A 16,801-nucleotide genomic window follows, 5' to 3' on the forward strand; every position below is an offset into this window, starting at 1 on the left:
CTGCAGATTGTCCATCCAAAAGGTTATCCCATCTATGAATAATACTTATTTACAAAACTCATTTACAGTGACTGTTGGGTTTGACCAAGACCCTTCTTGCCTGGAGTGTTACATAAAAAAGCAAACAGTGCATCAGTTGCTGCAAATCCTTAGTTTTGCTTTATAAATCTAGGGATATCGAAGGGGCTCTGCAAAAATGTATTTATACTGGGAACTTTTTATGAAGTGCATGGCAAAATATTATTGAGTAAAACCTACATGTATGAGTTCATGCCAGTGGAAAATAAAGACGAATGTATATGAAATGTAGGCATAAAATACCAGTTTATTATTTGCACAATAACACGAATAGTCCCTGCAGGCTAAAAAAGGGAAAGAAATAGACAACAAAAAAAGGGAAAAGGGGAGGATTTTTTAAAAAAAACGTCAAATAGCAATATACCAACTGCAGCATCCTGACAGGAGGCCAGAGGAAGTGCCATCAGGTTAACATGAGCGCCCTCTATTGCTATTAGACAAGTCACACAGCTCTGAACACTAGAATACAGCACAAAAGCTACACAAAAATTAATAATAAATTACAATGCTTTTTGTCCAATAACAAATCTTTATATATCAAAGAGGATTTAAAAAAAAAAATAAAGATCATGCTCTCCTAAAATTAGGGGGTAGAGAGAAAGAATGGGTAAAAAGGTTAAAAAGAGGTAATCCTTGTGTAATCCTGGAGCATCTGAATGCTGGGAGAGTGTGTGCACACGCACGTGTACACACTTTTGTGTGCGTCAGTGAAGTGGTCAACAGCGTGACATCACTGCCAAAGCCAGCAGGCACAAGCCCGGGGGCTCTGGGACACCTGGCTAAGCAGAGGGAGTGACTGGTCTGTCTTGGCGCTCCCCGATTGAAAGTAAGTACCTCGTTTGAGCTGGAGCTCTCGCCAAGACTCGACTTGCCACCCCCACCCAGCATGCAGTCTCCCAGGAGTTACTGACGTCTGAAGGAATTTTCAAATTTTGTCAAAAGAGACTGGTCAATATTGCTACCCTAAAAACAGTCTCAAATATTTCATAAACATTTACAAAAAACATTTTTTTTCCCCTCTTTCTGAGATAATAAATATTCTCCAAGAGATTTAGGACAATACTCTGGCATGCAGGCGAGCAAAGTCTAAAATTTATAGGTTTTCCATAGAGCCTAAAGAGCTAGTCCACCAAATGCACATTCCCACTGATTGATACAAGCAAAACAAAAAGAAAAAAAAGGAAAGAAAAAAAAAAAGGGAAAAAAAGTAGTACAGAAACACAAATGCCAAAAGGCTATCAGACCAACAGCTATATTAATTATATTAATGAGAAGAATTATAGCTTTGTCCTTGTTCATAATTTGGATTATATTGCTGTGCAATGATATGAAACTGGAATTGTCGTTTGACTGTTTAGCCACCAGCTGCAAAAGATTTTTAGCCAAATCTAGTGTGCAGAATAAACATCAGAAAAGCTGTGTAGAAACTCGTGAAGTTGCCCAACACCTTTATGTAACTAACTGCCTTGCCCCACCCTTCTTAAAGGGCCAGTACTCATGCCCTGAACAGGCGAGTGCTCAAACTCATTCATAGCAAACCTGCTGCTTTACGGATGGTTTATTACAAAAGGGTTTTTTGCTGAGCTTCTCCCCTGGCAAGGCACGCATGCTAAGAACCCTCAGAACCAGGGCAAGGCCTGCAGTCATTCATCTACTACAGCCAGCCAGGTGTTGTCAGGTCCAAAGGCAGTGCTTATGCTTGTCTCTTAACAAACTGTATAATGTTCAAATTCTTACACCTCAAAAGAAAATACTATAACTTTAGGCTTTATATATAAACATATTGAAACACACACACACACACACACACACACAGACACACACACACACAGACACACACACACACAGACACACACACACACACACACACACACACACACACACACACATACACACACGTAATAAAAACACAGTGTAAAATTCAAATAATTGCCAACTATCTAAACAGCCCTAATCCCCCCCCTGAGCCCTGATTGTCACTCCTCACTCTTCTTTTTAATCCAATCACTGCCACCAGTAGACACTAGTAGATGATCTCAGCAAGCCACTATCAAAAAAGTGGGGGCAAAACTAAGCTCAAATCAAAGCCTTTGCTATACATCATTACTTCCAATACACAAAAATCACAAAATGAGAACATCTGGAGCCAAAAGGAAGACGAACTGAAGCACTTTGGGCCCCACAACCATGGCCAGAATGCTACAACATGTTTAGCTACAAAACCAGATTCACCCAACACCATCAAAGCAACTGCTGGACAAATTCTTTATGCAACGAGCTGCCGACGGTCTGATATTCATAACAGCAACAACACTAACAACAGTAAGAACAACATCGACTTTCTACACTAAACAACAGTTAGGATAACCACAAAAATTATATTAAACTCTTACAAATCTGATTTTGAATCTTATGTAGAAATGCATAAAAAGGTAAGAGAGAGAGTGCTGTCATTTTGTAAGCTTTTCCTTCTTTTCACAATGTTTGCCTATGATCAGCCAACATCATGCTCGAAACGATGTGTTGGACACATCCTTGCACCTTGCACAGAATGATCCAAACAAGGACACTGGGATTTCCAGCCTTGCCACAGGCAGAACTGCACCTGTACCAAGCCCTCCAAGACCATGGGTAATGTTACTGCTACACACAACCACCAGCTTATTATGCAAGCCTATAAAAATCATCTATTGAAATAGGCTTATATAGATGTAAATTTATATTTTTTATATATCTATCTATATATATCTTTTTATTTTTATATATATATATATATATATATATATATATATATATATATATATATATATATATATATATATATATAAATAAAGTGTGTGTGTGTGTGTGTGTGTGTGTGTGTGTAACTATAAAAAAAAGAACTGAGGCATTTACAGCAGTTAACTCATTGATTTCCCTTTACAATTCAGTGGCCTGCCATGAAAAATACATACACACCATTCGCTCCTTATCACACAAACATACACACGCGCGCGCATGCACACACGCATTCACACACCAACATCTTTGCAAAATGGTAGAAGAGTAATGGGTATGGATACCCAGGTCACCTCGTTTGTAAAAGACTGAGTGGAGAGAGTTAAAATACGATCATAAAAAGGACAGGGGAAAAAAAAAAACCCACAACACTTGCATTACAAGCCCCACCCTATCCAAGAGACAATGTGACAAGTTTCAGCCAATCATGGCTTGAGGTAAAAGTAGAGACCAGCTTAGCCGAGAGAGCTAGAGCTGTCCTGACGAAATGGCGCAGGTTTGCTCACACTCAGTGTATATTACAAATAAAAAAAGAAACAAAAAACACATTCAAAACAGAAAAACTAAAAAATGGCTCATTTTTTTTCTCGCAGTGCAGGATTGCTGGTGGGCAGTTCCACTAAGGCCGACTGGTTAAACTGGACTTGTGGTTGGCCTGCTGGCTTTGGAACTGCTTTGTTGTGGATGAAGATGGATAGATAGACAGACAGATAGAGAGTGCACAAGAGAGAGCGACGAAGTGCGATTCCTGCTGGTTGAAGCAGTTAGGCGAAATACATGGTGTGCTGGGTGTCATAGTGAATCTGAACTGCTTTGGCCAGGGCTTGAGGATCCCGGCCGTTACTCTGGCCTGATACGTGACTGCCCTCCGCACTGCAAACAGGCCATGATGTAAGGGGAGGCAGAGAGAGAGAGAGAGCGCGAGAGAATAATTAATTAAACAAGTCAACAGAAAGTGTGCACGTGCTATCGTTTAAAACCTTTTTGCAGGATCTTTTTCTTAAAAGAAGCTCTTGTCATGAAGTTGCTGGAAGCTGCTGCATACCTGTCATGGTCTTTATCCACCAGGTGGTATCGGGCACGAAAGGCGACAAGCCGGGCATAGTAGGCAGGCGCTGGGATGGAGACGGAGCGTGTGCAGCGCACGTATGTGTGGCACAGCTGGTAGGTGAGCAGCTGCAGCTCGTCCGCCGTGAAGCAGTTGTCATCCCAGAGCACATGGTAGTGCGAGGGCCGGCTGGTGCCCTGTGGGAGGCCCAGAGTGAGCAGGTGCTGTAGGGTGCATGGACGAACAACTGGACAAGTCTAGAAGCAGGAAGCAAGTGTAACTCACCTGGATACCTGCATGGCTGCACAGGTAAAAGTCAAACTCTGATGGATGCGTGATGGTGCTGTCCACTGTTGTGCCTGCTGGAACATTGCCACTCTTCCCAACCTACAGGGATTAAAACCTCATTTCAAAAATAAATATTCACTAATTTGATGTCTGTTTAAACACAAGCTTGTATAAAACCATTAACCCCTGTAGTAAGGGGGTGCTAGACAGAGCTCTGAGTGATTCTCTTACCCTCTCAGCCTTGTCTGAGCAGAAGAGACGAGTGTGGTGTCGTTTTTGCACTACGATGTAGGTGATGCCAGGCCTATAGTCCTCCTCCAGACTGATGCATGCTTTCCTGATGGCTATCAGCTCTGGCCATGCAACCTATGCATGCACAGATGGCCCACACAAAAACAACTGACATAACTGAAAGAAATGGGCATAATAATATAAATGACAAACAAGTTTTAAAGAAAAAAACTCAAATACTGTAAAGTTCAGGCATGCTGTCGTCCATCCCATTCTCACCTGCTTCATCTGCCCCTCAGACACACCTCCGCGGTAGTAGATAATCCGCGTGGGCTTGAAGCGGGTGGACTTGTAGAACTGGATGAGCAGCTCACGCACCATGTTGGTGAGGTCCTGGATGACCTCCTGGCTGTATAGCTGCTCCTGGGACAGGTCCTGGCGTGATGTCTGCACCCGCACGGTGGCGCAGTAGCGGCTGGGGTGGCCATCCATGCTGCCCACCACCGCTGCAATGGATGGCTTCTTCCCATCACCCGCCGGGGGGTGCGTGACGTCAGCACCCAGGAAGATCACCGGCTGCTGGAATACAGAGGGCCTAGGGTGGGCAGTTGGGGACGCAAGGGGTTAGGTTGGATGGAGCTGATGTCACCAGCTTGGGGCCAGTACCCCATTGCTTTTTCTTTGTATTTTAAAAAAAACAAAACAAAAACACACAAATGCTTGTGCTCACGCATTGTGACTTAATTTCTTCCAGTCTACCTGCATTTGGCCATTGGGCCAAAAGGAAAACTACATTTTCACCAAAGATCATCTGCTTAGAAGCATTCAGGACCGGTTTTGTTTCAACAGCTGTGCCCAAGTTGAGCTCAGACAAGAGACACAAATGCAGAATCTAAATTCCTACTTGACCAAATAATATACAACTAAATGAAAGTTTAACTAAATATTTTGCAAGCAGCTATTAGACCAACTATCCTTACATAAATCAATCAAACTTGATTAATAAAAATATTATTTTAAGAATATTACGAGCTTCACACCGAAAATAAATGAAAATGCATTCTGGGAATGAGAATCACAGTTAGAACTCACCTCTGATGGGGCACCAGGACATTGTTGATACCACCCAGCTTGGCATTGATCTTGAGGCAGAGGTTGGACAGTGTCTGAGGGGATGTCTTCACCACATTCTTCACCTGCACACACTGGGTGGCCATGCCTAGAAGTGTGTCTCCAACACGCTTCACCTCCGCTAGGGGACAAAGCACAGAACAGCTTTAACATACTCCATGTCTGCTTCCATACTGCTGCACTGTACAATTTAAATACATTGCTAAGAAATTAAAAGTGTTCAGTTATGGAGTACATGGTCCAAAGCAAATCCAGCAAATCTCTTTACCATAGACAGGGGTCTTCCCAGGCAGGATCACCACAATGAGCTGCAGACCAACATAAGACATCTTAAGGTGCTTGAACATGGGCTCAACACTGTCTGCCCCCTGGGCATACTTGCAGAAACAGGGCTGGCCCTGGATGGGCATGCCTGCATCCTTAGAGATCTTCCTCAGCTGGTCTGTGAAACTCCTGAAGGGAAACAACAGTCTCATAATTCTGGGTTTTTTCTTATTCAATTGTATTAATTTTATTAAATAAACTGAATAGAACTGGTGAAACAGCCAATATACCAGCTAATGAGTCCACTAGTAAATCTGACAATTACTATTACTAAACAAGCGAGGCACTAAGTGACACATTTAGACAGCCAAAGTTTAATTGTGCTGAAGGAGGACAGGATGAGACAATATGAAGAAATATCCAAGCGACACTCACTTGAGCAAGTCCTCTCGGCACTGCTTCTGAGGGGCAAAGCAGGCCACAGCCCACACCTTGATTTCGATGCCGGCATAGAACTGCTTTCCCCTCATGTCCCATACACCCTGGTTGGGGGTGGCCACCGTCTTGTTCTGGGGAGAGAGTCCCTACACTTTTAGTGAACCTCACAGCCTCACCACAGGACACACAATCTAGTCAAGTCCACACCAGACCACCCCAACCAACTCTCTGCTGGCCAGAGTTAATGAACAGTATGCATCAATGGGCATCAAAGACTTTCAGTTCTTTGAAAAACCATCAGAGCTTTAACAGTGGAGAGCAAGAGGTTAATAAATATAAGTCTAATTACTAGTATACAAATCAGATGTTAAGTATGGAGGAAACTACCCTTATCTTAAGCATCAAGTCAGTTAATTTGCAAGACCTGAAAACAAAGGCAGCCCTTGGAATCAAGGTTAAGATGAGCAACTCCAGTGTTCAGGTCATTTAGCACTCAAGCTGTTTAAAGAATGTGACAATTTTTCATATTCATTTGCAAGATTCTAATATCCACTACAGTTTAACACAGAGAACCTGAAGACTGGAGATGATCATATCCTGTTACAAGAGGAAGCAGTTAAAACAAAACAAAGTGTTTAAGAGCTTTAACTGAGAGGCACTAAAACCTGTATGTTAACATTCAAGAGTACATATGACAAAAAGTATTAAATGAAAAGTATATTTTATGCTATAGATTGACCTTCTCTGTCAGTTACTAACATTTGTCAGGTTAACATATCAATAACCAGGGCATGGTGATTACAATTAGTTATTGATGTGAATGTGTACAGTGCAACCAAAAGGGAGATTGCTTTTCTCTTTGCATGCTATGTACTCCAAAGTTTCTAAACACTGGTGAGACAACAATGCAGTCAAATTGATAAGAAAATTCAGAGCTGAGAGTAATGTGTTTAGGCAAACAGAAAAGCAGTCTTTCAAAAGCTACAAACATTCTTGAGGAAGAAGATAAGCCTCCACTAGCCAGGAAGCCAGGCTCCCTCAAAGCACTCTTAGAAGCTAAAATACAGATAGGCAAAAAGTACCCAAAACAGTCCAGCAAACAAAATAAAATCTAAAATGAATTCTTACAAAACATTTAGAGGATGTAGCCTCTACAATAAAAGAATAACTCAAATAAAGGCTTAAACCGCAGGCTTCCACATTACAGCAGACTGCCAAAGGTGGTGTCTTACACTTGAGCAGATTAGGCACTTGCCAGTCAGAGCCACCTGCACACTAGCACACAACAGAGTCTGATCATCTTCCTCTTGGTTAGGTCATTCACCCTACCACACATACACCTGCCCACATACCCGACCCACCCGTACTCACCCTGCACCCGAGCCCCAGTACTCACCCTGCCACAGTCCCTCCCAGTCTCTGTACTCACCCGGCCCCCATACTGCAGCATGGGCGCTGGGAGGACCCGCCCCGTCACCTCCGTCATATCGTTGTGCACCACAATGCCAAACTCTTTCAGATAGGGGTCAGGCCCGCCTACCATGCTGTTGCTTTTCACCTGGAATGCAGGAGTTGTTGCGCAGTGACGTTAAGAACCGAGACATCCTTGAAGCATGCCATCAATTTATATAATTTTATGCAAGTGCATTTGGGCTCTTTAGCTAGTGTCGAGGATGTCATAGGTAAAACAGTTGTTCCTAGGCAACCAGGCTGTTTTTGCAGTCACTAATGAGTGAGAATTCAGCTAGTCACTCCTGTCCAGTTATTTATTTATTTGCTTTGATTACAGATTTTAAATGGCTGGTGTGGCTCCTAGCATAGGCATAGTTCTGGACATGTTCCCCCCCAAAATTTCCTTCGCAAACTGCTCATATATAGTGTGTTAGGTTGGGTGGTGTGAACAATGCCCCCCCCCCAAAAAAAAAACAAAACCATTTTGAAATTTTGAAAAAAAAAAAAAAAAAAATCAACCTACACCACTGGCTCCTACTTTAAAAAAAAAAAATCCTCTGTATAGCATGCCAACAATAGAATCAAGTTTAAATTTCTCACAAAACTATAGTGTTCATTGGTTTTCACAGTATAGATTTCTATGTTTTAGCAGTCATATCTCTGTATTAAGCATGTTATTCATTGATAGAGGACACACAATCTAATCTATTGGCTTCGTTTGTATTCTTAAATGGGACTGAAGATTCTTTTAATCACCCCAATTGGAAGAGGCCCATCATGCATTAGTAATGAAAATACATTAGGCCCAATACTCCCTACTACCAAAACTAAAAATGTTTAATAATACCTAATGAATACATTTTAACTGCTTTTTTCCACATGCATGTGGGGTGCAATTTTTTAATGAATGGAAATGTGTAAGAGTTGTAATTTAACCCTGTCAAGAATCTCAAAATACAATAATATTAATTCAAGATTAATTTTGCCCAGCTCCAAAGGAAATTAAGACCTGCAACAGCAAAAATAAACTGGAGTAAAAAGCCTGTAAAAAAAAACACAAGCCATGTATTTCCAGCAGACTTGCATTTGTCAACCTTTTAATATCTTTAAAATAACCAGTGAAAATTCAGTGGGTCTGTGCCTACAGGCCTATTAGCTAAGCACCACTCATTTCTTCAATTACACAAGCTTATTCTTTTTGACCAATGCACCAGTGCCAGAAGTAATACTGAAACTATATTATTGCACAAAAAAATGCTAAACATCTATGCAGGCTCTTAAAGGTCATGCTGGATTTAAAGGTGACATACTCTTTCTCCACAAGTTACCTCAAGTCCTGGGGTCTTAATGAAATGTATGTGACTTTGGTCAAAATACCACATGGATCAAGCAACACAGCAGATTTGTCAGCCTGGTTCACAGTCTGACTCAAGTATTAGTTACCCAAAAGCAACATAAAACCATCATCATCCTTAAAGGGGAGAGAGGGTATTATACTGAACACACTCTCATTTAAGATCATCTTACCTACAAGTATTTTGGAGAAATGTGGCACTGAACAGTTGGTTTGAGTGCCTGTTCCTTTAAATGATAATGAGCCACTGATCACCCCACCCCCTTCTTCTGTGGATTGTGCCAAGATGAGTATGGCTTTGCACTATTGATTGTGAACCCTTGGAGAAACATGGCTGCCAGGGAAAATATAGGGATGCAATCACATGTCATTTGAACCAGTTAAAATGGTTAGTTATTAACTTTGGCACTTCTTTTTGCATGTTTGTACATTTCCTATTCCATTACAGTAGTAAAACTAAAGCTCAAACACTGACGGTACCAACCAGCAATGCTTTTTCAACAACAGTACCAGTCAAAGGGCCAAGTGGGGGTGTAGGATTGTCCAATACCACCTCAACTCTTGAAAATGTATGTACCAGTTATTACAGAGTTTAATTATTATGTACTTATTAATGTTATTAAATTGCTGAATTTGGTGACCTACGTCTTTTTCACCCTCACCAAGTCATCAGCTGTAGCTGATGTTGCTATCACAAACAAACAATTAAAAAACTTTATCCACTCAGCTTTTCTGTCCTCTGTGGCTAGGGGCCAATGTAGTGAATTATATGGGTCTGTGCAGCCAACAACAGAGCAGTGCCCATGTTTAGCTCTTAGCATTGACATAATGCTAGGTTCCAGTGAAAAGGAAAAAAAAAAAAAAAAATGGCACAAAGGTGGTTCTCAGGCCATAGGCTAAGGAACTCAGATGGGGGTTGGGGTCATTCTAATGAGCTTGCACGTGATGTAGGAAGGTGACTCAAATCTGAATGACTTGTTGCATCCCATGTTTTCTGACCTTGACAGCCCACAAAAACAGTGACTTGGTTGTCTTATTTCATAGTTTGTTTGTTGGTAAGCACTCGCTACACAAATGTATCTGTACAAGCATTGAACATGCGAGAGTTTCCTTATTATTTCTCCCGTAAAGTGTGTTCTATACAGGGTATGCACGGACATCACTTTTACAGCGGAATAGGCTCCCTCATTGGACCGAGTGGCAAAACATTCTGCGACATGGATGCGTTTATTAGGGAAACAGAAAAACTGTGAATCCAGGAATTAAATAAGCATTTATCTGCTTAAATGAAATGCACTTGGACTTGACAGTGATCCATGCAAATTACCAAAAGAATGTACATTGACATGTGGCAGGGAATCAGGTTTCCTGACATTTATAACGCTCCTGATTTTGACACCAGGGTAATACACCAACAAAGCCTGAAGGCACTGCCTACAAAAGCCTTGAAACTTGAACTTCAATAAAGGATTTGTTGGTAAAATTAAAGTGACTAGGACACCAATGGATATTCTAGTTGTATGTGGACAGACTTTACAAATATCTACATTTTTTATTTGATAGACTGTAAACTAGCTATGCCTACTCTGTAGCCAACACTGCCACTCAGTAACAGTTATATATTTGTTTCATTTATAACAACCTGTCTCCCAAAGCTACCATTACATTTGACAGATAAAATACTAATTCTTGTGGTCATTGTGAACTTTAATGTTTACTTGTTCCAACTAATGTTATAACTTCCAAAGCTACCAAGTTATCTTATTATCTGTCTAAACTAGGTTTGTCTTGGCTAGCTAACACAATCTTTTCTTTAGCTTTAGCAGTTGGTAGAAATATAGCTCAGAATTCTTGCTGAATCCATTTGTACAGTCAGTTGCACAACAGCCCTTTCATATTTCGGATGTTTGTGTTTTTGCACACTTACACCAAATGCTAATTCTGCCACTCAGTGGGCATAAGTGCAGCGACTCCAAAACTGTGATGTCACATGTATACCCATAGTGTGGGCAGAGCCTCACTCACCAGCCTGCTGATCTCCTCCTGCCGATCTGGAGCAGAGCGGGCTGTGGCCTTGATCATGGTGGAAGTCTGGTTATCAGTCAGCTTCTTTATGCAGCGCTGCCCTGCCACAATATTACAAACCTGGAGCAGAGAGAAAGGTAAAAATGTGAATGTGAAATTATAAAAAGGGATCAAAAAGGGAAGAAATGTTTATTTTAGAAGGCATAATGTGCTGGGAGTCCCCTCTTTTGCAGAAAGGCTCTCGCACAACAAAGGTGGAACACAGGGGAATGTCTCACCTCCAGGGGCAGGTATGTGTGCTTTTGTTCCTGCCCCACTTGAAGGCAGGGCAAGTGGGGGTATTTGAGCTGCAGACTGTATTTCTGTTTGAAATATTGGGCTACAGTGCATTCCATAGCCTGTCCGTTTTCAAGCTGTAATGGAAACCTATCAAAGAGGGAGTTTTATTCATGATAAGAGTGTATGTACTTCCATGCATATCATAATCAAGAAATGGGTTTCATAAGATTTCCAAAACATAGAACAGCATTACAACAAAATTCAGAACCCTTAAAACTAAACTATGACAGAACGTATTTGGGCATTAAGTTTGTTAAGGTCTTCCAAGAGAAAAACTTATTTCAAACTTGTTAGGGAGACTCACGTCTGGTGGCTTGCTGGGCGGCGAGTGACATTACATACACGATACTTCCTCTTCATCTGACCACAGTGTGTGACCTCCACTTTCAATCCTGCTCACACAAACAGCAGCCATTTTAACACAAACACTAGCAAGAGCATATTAAATGCTGAACAACCTAAGTGAATGGAAAACAAAAACACCCACTTAACACTCAAGATAAAAGTAAGTTATCCTCTACTATCAAAAATGGTCAATGCCATGTTCTTGGCCAGGTCTAGGCTGGAGCTGGCTGCTCACCTCGAATCTCCTTGGTGAATTTGACACGTTGAGAGTCTGTGAGGGGCTTGGTCTGCTCATTGATGTTTTGGATATCCAGAACCTCACACATGAATTCGATCACTGGCTGGGCACGGTAGAATGCAGTGGCTGAAACTGCCGGATTTGGGAGGGGAAAAAAACAAAAAAAAAAAGACTCAACATTTACTGTATTTAGCTGACGCATTTATCCAAAGGGGCTTACAACTATGACTGACTACAACTTGAGCAACTGAGGGTTAAAGGTCTTGCTCAGGGGCCCAACAGTGGCAACTTGGCAGTGGTGGGGCTTGAACTGGAAACCTTGTGATTACTAATCAAGTACCTTAACCACTAAACTACCACTGCCCCAACACACACGAAGAAATAATAATAACTGTAATATTCTCACTCCAGCACAAAAACAAGTGAAAGAAACACTAAAGACCCCCTCAAAAATCTCTTACCATCAATGTTGAGCATCATATTCCACATGGCAGGACGGACAGACTGGTGGAAGCCAAACCACACCTCCCTCCCTCCTCCCAGTGGGTGATAGTAGCCCTCGGGAGGAGAGAAGAAAGAGCGGCCTACAGGAGTATACCTAAAAATAAAAGAGCAACAGCAGTCAATACCAGTCGTACACAGTATGGCTTTAAAAGTACAGCCATATGAAGACATTGCTGTTGCCTTGAGTTCAAAGTTTGCTCATGTTGACACCCTTCCCCTACACCATGGCTTTAGCTTGCCTCATGGAGGGAAGATGGCGTGTGATGACATCCAGTGCCTGCACGGAGTCCTCGGGGACCTCATTCAGGTGACCAGACAGAGCCTCCAAGAGCATCTGCAAACTGACCACTGACACCCACTGCAGAGACACCTTAAAGGTCTGGTCCTTCCCCTCACCAGGCAAGGTCACCTCCAAATCCACCTGAAACATGTACAGATCACTTAGTTTCAGGACATGATGCAATATGGGATGAGAATATAGCAGTTACCAAATCTAAAACATGTCAAATTAGCAGATAATGAGATAATATGGATGTGACAAGTTGCTTAATGATCAGCTCACGCGGTCTCTCCCAATGGGCAGTGGGTGAGCTGTATACATGTTCCTCTTGCCATCATATCCAGGTTGCCGGTCCCCAAAGATCTGCATCTTGAAATGCCTCACCATGGTGTCCACCACCTCTCTGCATATGGGGGGGGGGGGGGCATCATCATTTTTGCTTGGATTGGGTGCGCCTCTTTACCCTCCCTCATGGTAATCTCTTACCTGTTGACTCGCCGGGGTCGTTTCTCCGGCTTAATTTCAATGTCATAGTGGTAGACATCGATCTTGGGAATCTGTACCTGGAAGTGATTGGCCAGCAGGCGAATCGGCTTCCCCACAGTACCCAACCCAGGCCGGCGTGGGGGCTGGAAGAGGGAGGTAGGGGCAGGTGGGCCTGCAGAGAAGCCAGAGATTTAAAAATAAAAAATAATTTTAAAAAAAAAGTCACTAAAATACAAAAATCATACTTTACTACAGGGAGGAGTATGCAAAATAAGCCTTACCTTACAGCTGAAGGTCTCAAAATAAGTAAAAAAAAAAAAAAAAAAAAAAAAGCCTCTAAGTGAAATTTAGAAAAAGATTATTCTGATGGATATTTAGTTTGGGGAATAAATATGGAAGCTGGAAAACAAGTGCTTGAACAAAGCAAGACTGGCTAACATTCACAGATTTGTCCCATTGTCTTACTACAAAGGCAGAAAAGTTGGAACAACGGTGAGTAATTAAACCCCCCCAAAAGAAAAACCTAAGAAGCACCCAGACACAGAGACACAGAGTGGAGAGCTATTACATGGACTAGGATTAAATGAACAAATCCACAATGTTCACACAGTAAAAGCTGAATCTGTGAAAAAGCCTTCTCCTTATTTTAGGTACACAGTCATGAGGTGTAAAGCAGTGCTGGTGTTTGAGAAAAGGTGGTTTGCTATGGAATAATACTGATCAGTACACATTCATTTCCTTAAAAAGGTACAAATTCTAGATAAATATGCCAAATAAATAGAGACAACTTAATAGAATATAAAACATTAAAGGAGTACAATGTGGGGTAGTGTACCATGTGTCAGGCTGTTTGTGATGGACTGTCAAACTGCAAAGTGGCTTAGAGGGGTCCAGACCCCTACATGCTCCAATTAGCATATGAAGCATATGTGGGGGGTGGGGCTGGGGTATAGGTGTGTGTGTGTGTCCCAGTCATGCTTTTGAATAATGGCAACCCCATCAACATTCCTCTTCCAAACCCCTCTGCAACATTCCAGCCTCTGCAAGCATTACACAAGCTGGAGCAAGGCTAGGGGGAGAGGTCCATTTCACACCAACACTGAATTGTGAGGGCTACACTGAATGGGTGGATTAAGTGGTGAGTCAGTGATGAGACCAGGCACACAACGAGCCGTCACAGCCAGATCACCCGGATTACATTATTACCAGACACACTGCATGGCTGAGAGGGAGGCTCTACCCATTACACTGGAAGACAGGATCTCACCTCAGTGAGGGGACACTGAGAATCACCAACACAGCATTTAGCTACAGAGCAGGCTGTACTCAGCAGAAAGTGGAAAGGAAACCAGTGCCATTTTATGAGGGGAAAAAAAAATATCACACTTTAAATAATCTTAATGTTGGACTGATGCAAGCACTCATTTTCTCAAACATCCCACACTGGAAATAAACACACTCCAGTCACATCTCTTAAAATATGGTATAAAACTCACTGAATCTCAAGAGTCAGGCCTAAACAGTCATTTGTTACAGCTCCATAGTTAATTTAAGAACTTAATTAATGAAAGATATGTATAAATGCCAGTACACAGGCTAGAGTTGCACCATTCAGAAGAGTGGCCCATGAGTCCTGTGTTTTTCCCCAAACTGTGCGAGGACAATTGTCCGAACTCTACAAAAGCATTGCATAAATGAGCAACAGAAATAAACATTTTCCTAAAAACAAGAGTGTTAAATGATCAAAAAACATGACAATGCATTATAATGAATGTTTTGGTAAGTGAGATCTCTGAGTCAGAATGTAACACGAATCTCTTGACTATCCATCAGTAATTGTTTTCCCTCCCTATTCTTATGATCTTTTTTTTAACTGTTCACAGTATTGTGGTGTACAAGTGCATAAAAGGTTCATAACAGTCAAAACGTATAGGTAAAACTAATACGTATTTACTCAAATACTGGGAACGTTGTAAATGAACCACTTCTAAAGGAGGAAATCATTCCAATTTTAAAGTGAGCTCCTCTACAATAAAGCAAATTTCAAATGCTGTGATATAAAGTAATCTTCCTTGTAAAACTGCTTTCCAAACTATTTAGTTGGTTTAACTGTTAAATGTCAAACCGACGCGAAAGGTCAACTTGCCGACTGACAGGCACGTCGTGGAATTCGGGGGACAGACTATCCCAACTAAGCATACAGACTGTTAATAAAAGGGAAAATACGGTTTCCTTGACAATACTGATGCATTTGTCCTGTTTGTAACGGACCCCCATCACGATTTCGTTTTGTAATACTGAGGCAAATAAACAACCGCTAGCGATTTCCGCGTCTTTCTTCTGGTACTGTGGTCTCTAGTTTCGACAAAGCAGCGTTCCATTCGACTCTCCCAAAAATGTGTTGAAAACTATTTCGGTAGAAAACACATCGTCGGAAAAATATATATTTATATACACACATCATGCAGAATGCGCAACCCGATAGCAATGCCATTTTGTTCGCATGGAGTCCAGCTAATATTACTGTCTCGTATTGACATCTTGCCTGCTCTCTTCGAACAGGCGTCGACATTACAGCATGCACAGACCTTAGGCACAATTCTTGGAGTGGCGCGTAAAGCCATGCCATCCGTTAAATTCAGTTTAGTCCAAAATCATGAACTTAAATAAACCATCGACTGAGAATTTAATTTAGAATGTGGCTAAATGTTGAACATGTACTAGAAATAGTTAGACGCAAATTATTCTTTGTTTGCTTACTAGTTACGCCTAATAAAACATGTAGGTTAAAATATTTAGGCTGTTTCGTTAAATGTGATTTAGATTGTTCTAATTGTATTACTATTGGTAAAAATGGTAGCATTAGCAGATAGCTCGCCAGCTACATAAACAACAAACGTCTGCGTGATCGCACCACCAGGAAGAAAGATCTTGGTTAAATACCCCATCATCGCCACCACAATGCCGTCCTGCCTTCCGCACTGGTGTATTAAGAGAGTTAGGTTAGCTAGCGTTAGCTAGCTAGCTACCTTACTGCGATGGTAGACAACAAAAATGTACGGGTGTCATTCAGACTTGTTGACTTCCCAACGAGCTACTTTTTATATTGGAAAGCAAATATATAGCAACGTTTGATTAATGTTGGTGTAATTTCTCAAAACAGACGGACTGATGATTCGTGTTTTCGTTCCTGCCGTCGAGGCCTACTCAGGGCAACACCACCACGGTCCCCAGTCAGGAAATACATTGGCCTGCACTTTGCTGTCACTGGGCTTCTCATTTTCACTACTTACCGGGTCCGAGCGCTTCCATGGCCGAGGGCTCTCTCTCCGTCTCTGTCCCGGCCTGGCGGCTCCGTACCGACACTGAAATTGGGGGCGGTATCTCGAAGCTTAAGGTGGCTAATTTAAGAAATGGAAGGATGCGTAGATGTTCAGGGATCTCCTCGGCTGCGCTGCGTTATCTTCTATGTGATTTAAAGCAGATCCATGGGATTTGTAACTGGGCATGCGTGAGAACGTA

At 41.8% G+C, this 16,801-nt stretch overlaps 1 protein-coding gene across 2 annotated transcripts; it reads right to left on the reverse strand.

Moving 5' to 3' along the window:
* Positions 1-305: 305 nt before the first annotated feature.
* ago4 (argonaute RISC component 4) lies at positions 306-16,761 on the reverse strand. 2 transcript variants are annotated; one of them, XM_027022231.3, is made up of 18 exons: positions 16,573-16,761; positions 13,280-13,451; positions 13,076-13,196; positions 12,753-12,934; positions 12,471-12,607; positions 12,007-12,141; positions 11,731-11,818; positions 11,366-11,513; positions 11,088-11,207; positions 7,686-7,814; positions 6,254-6,387; positions 5,823-6,007; positions 5,516-5,675; positions 4,703-5,018; positions 4,424-4,558; positions 4,190-4,291; positions 3,902-4,101; positions 306-3,729 (listed from the first exon to the last, which is right to left on the reverse strand). In XM_027022231.3, exons 1-18 carry the CDS (start codon positions 16,589-16,591, stop codon positions 3,621-3,623), a joined length of 2,592 nt encoding a protein of 863 aa, XP_026878032.2. In that variant the 5' UTR covers positions 16,592-16,761; the 3' UTR covers positions 306-3,620. The 2 variants fall into 2 exon arrangements, with proteins under 2 accessions (XP_026878032.2, XP_026878030.2); XM_027022229.3 differs by having other exon boundaries at positions 7,653-7,814; positions 16,573-16,760.
* Between the last annotated feature and the right edge of the window lie 40 nt (positions 16,762-16,801).

The sequence above is a fragment of the Electrophorus electricus genome, chromosome 2 (assembly GCF_041902795.1).
Source record: "Electrophorus electricus isolate QZ-2024a chromosome 2, ASM4190279v1, whole genome shotgun sequence".
NCBI lineage: Eukaryota > Metazoa > Chordata > Actinopteri > Gymnotiformes > Gymnotidae > Electrophorus > Electrophorus electricus.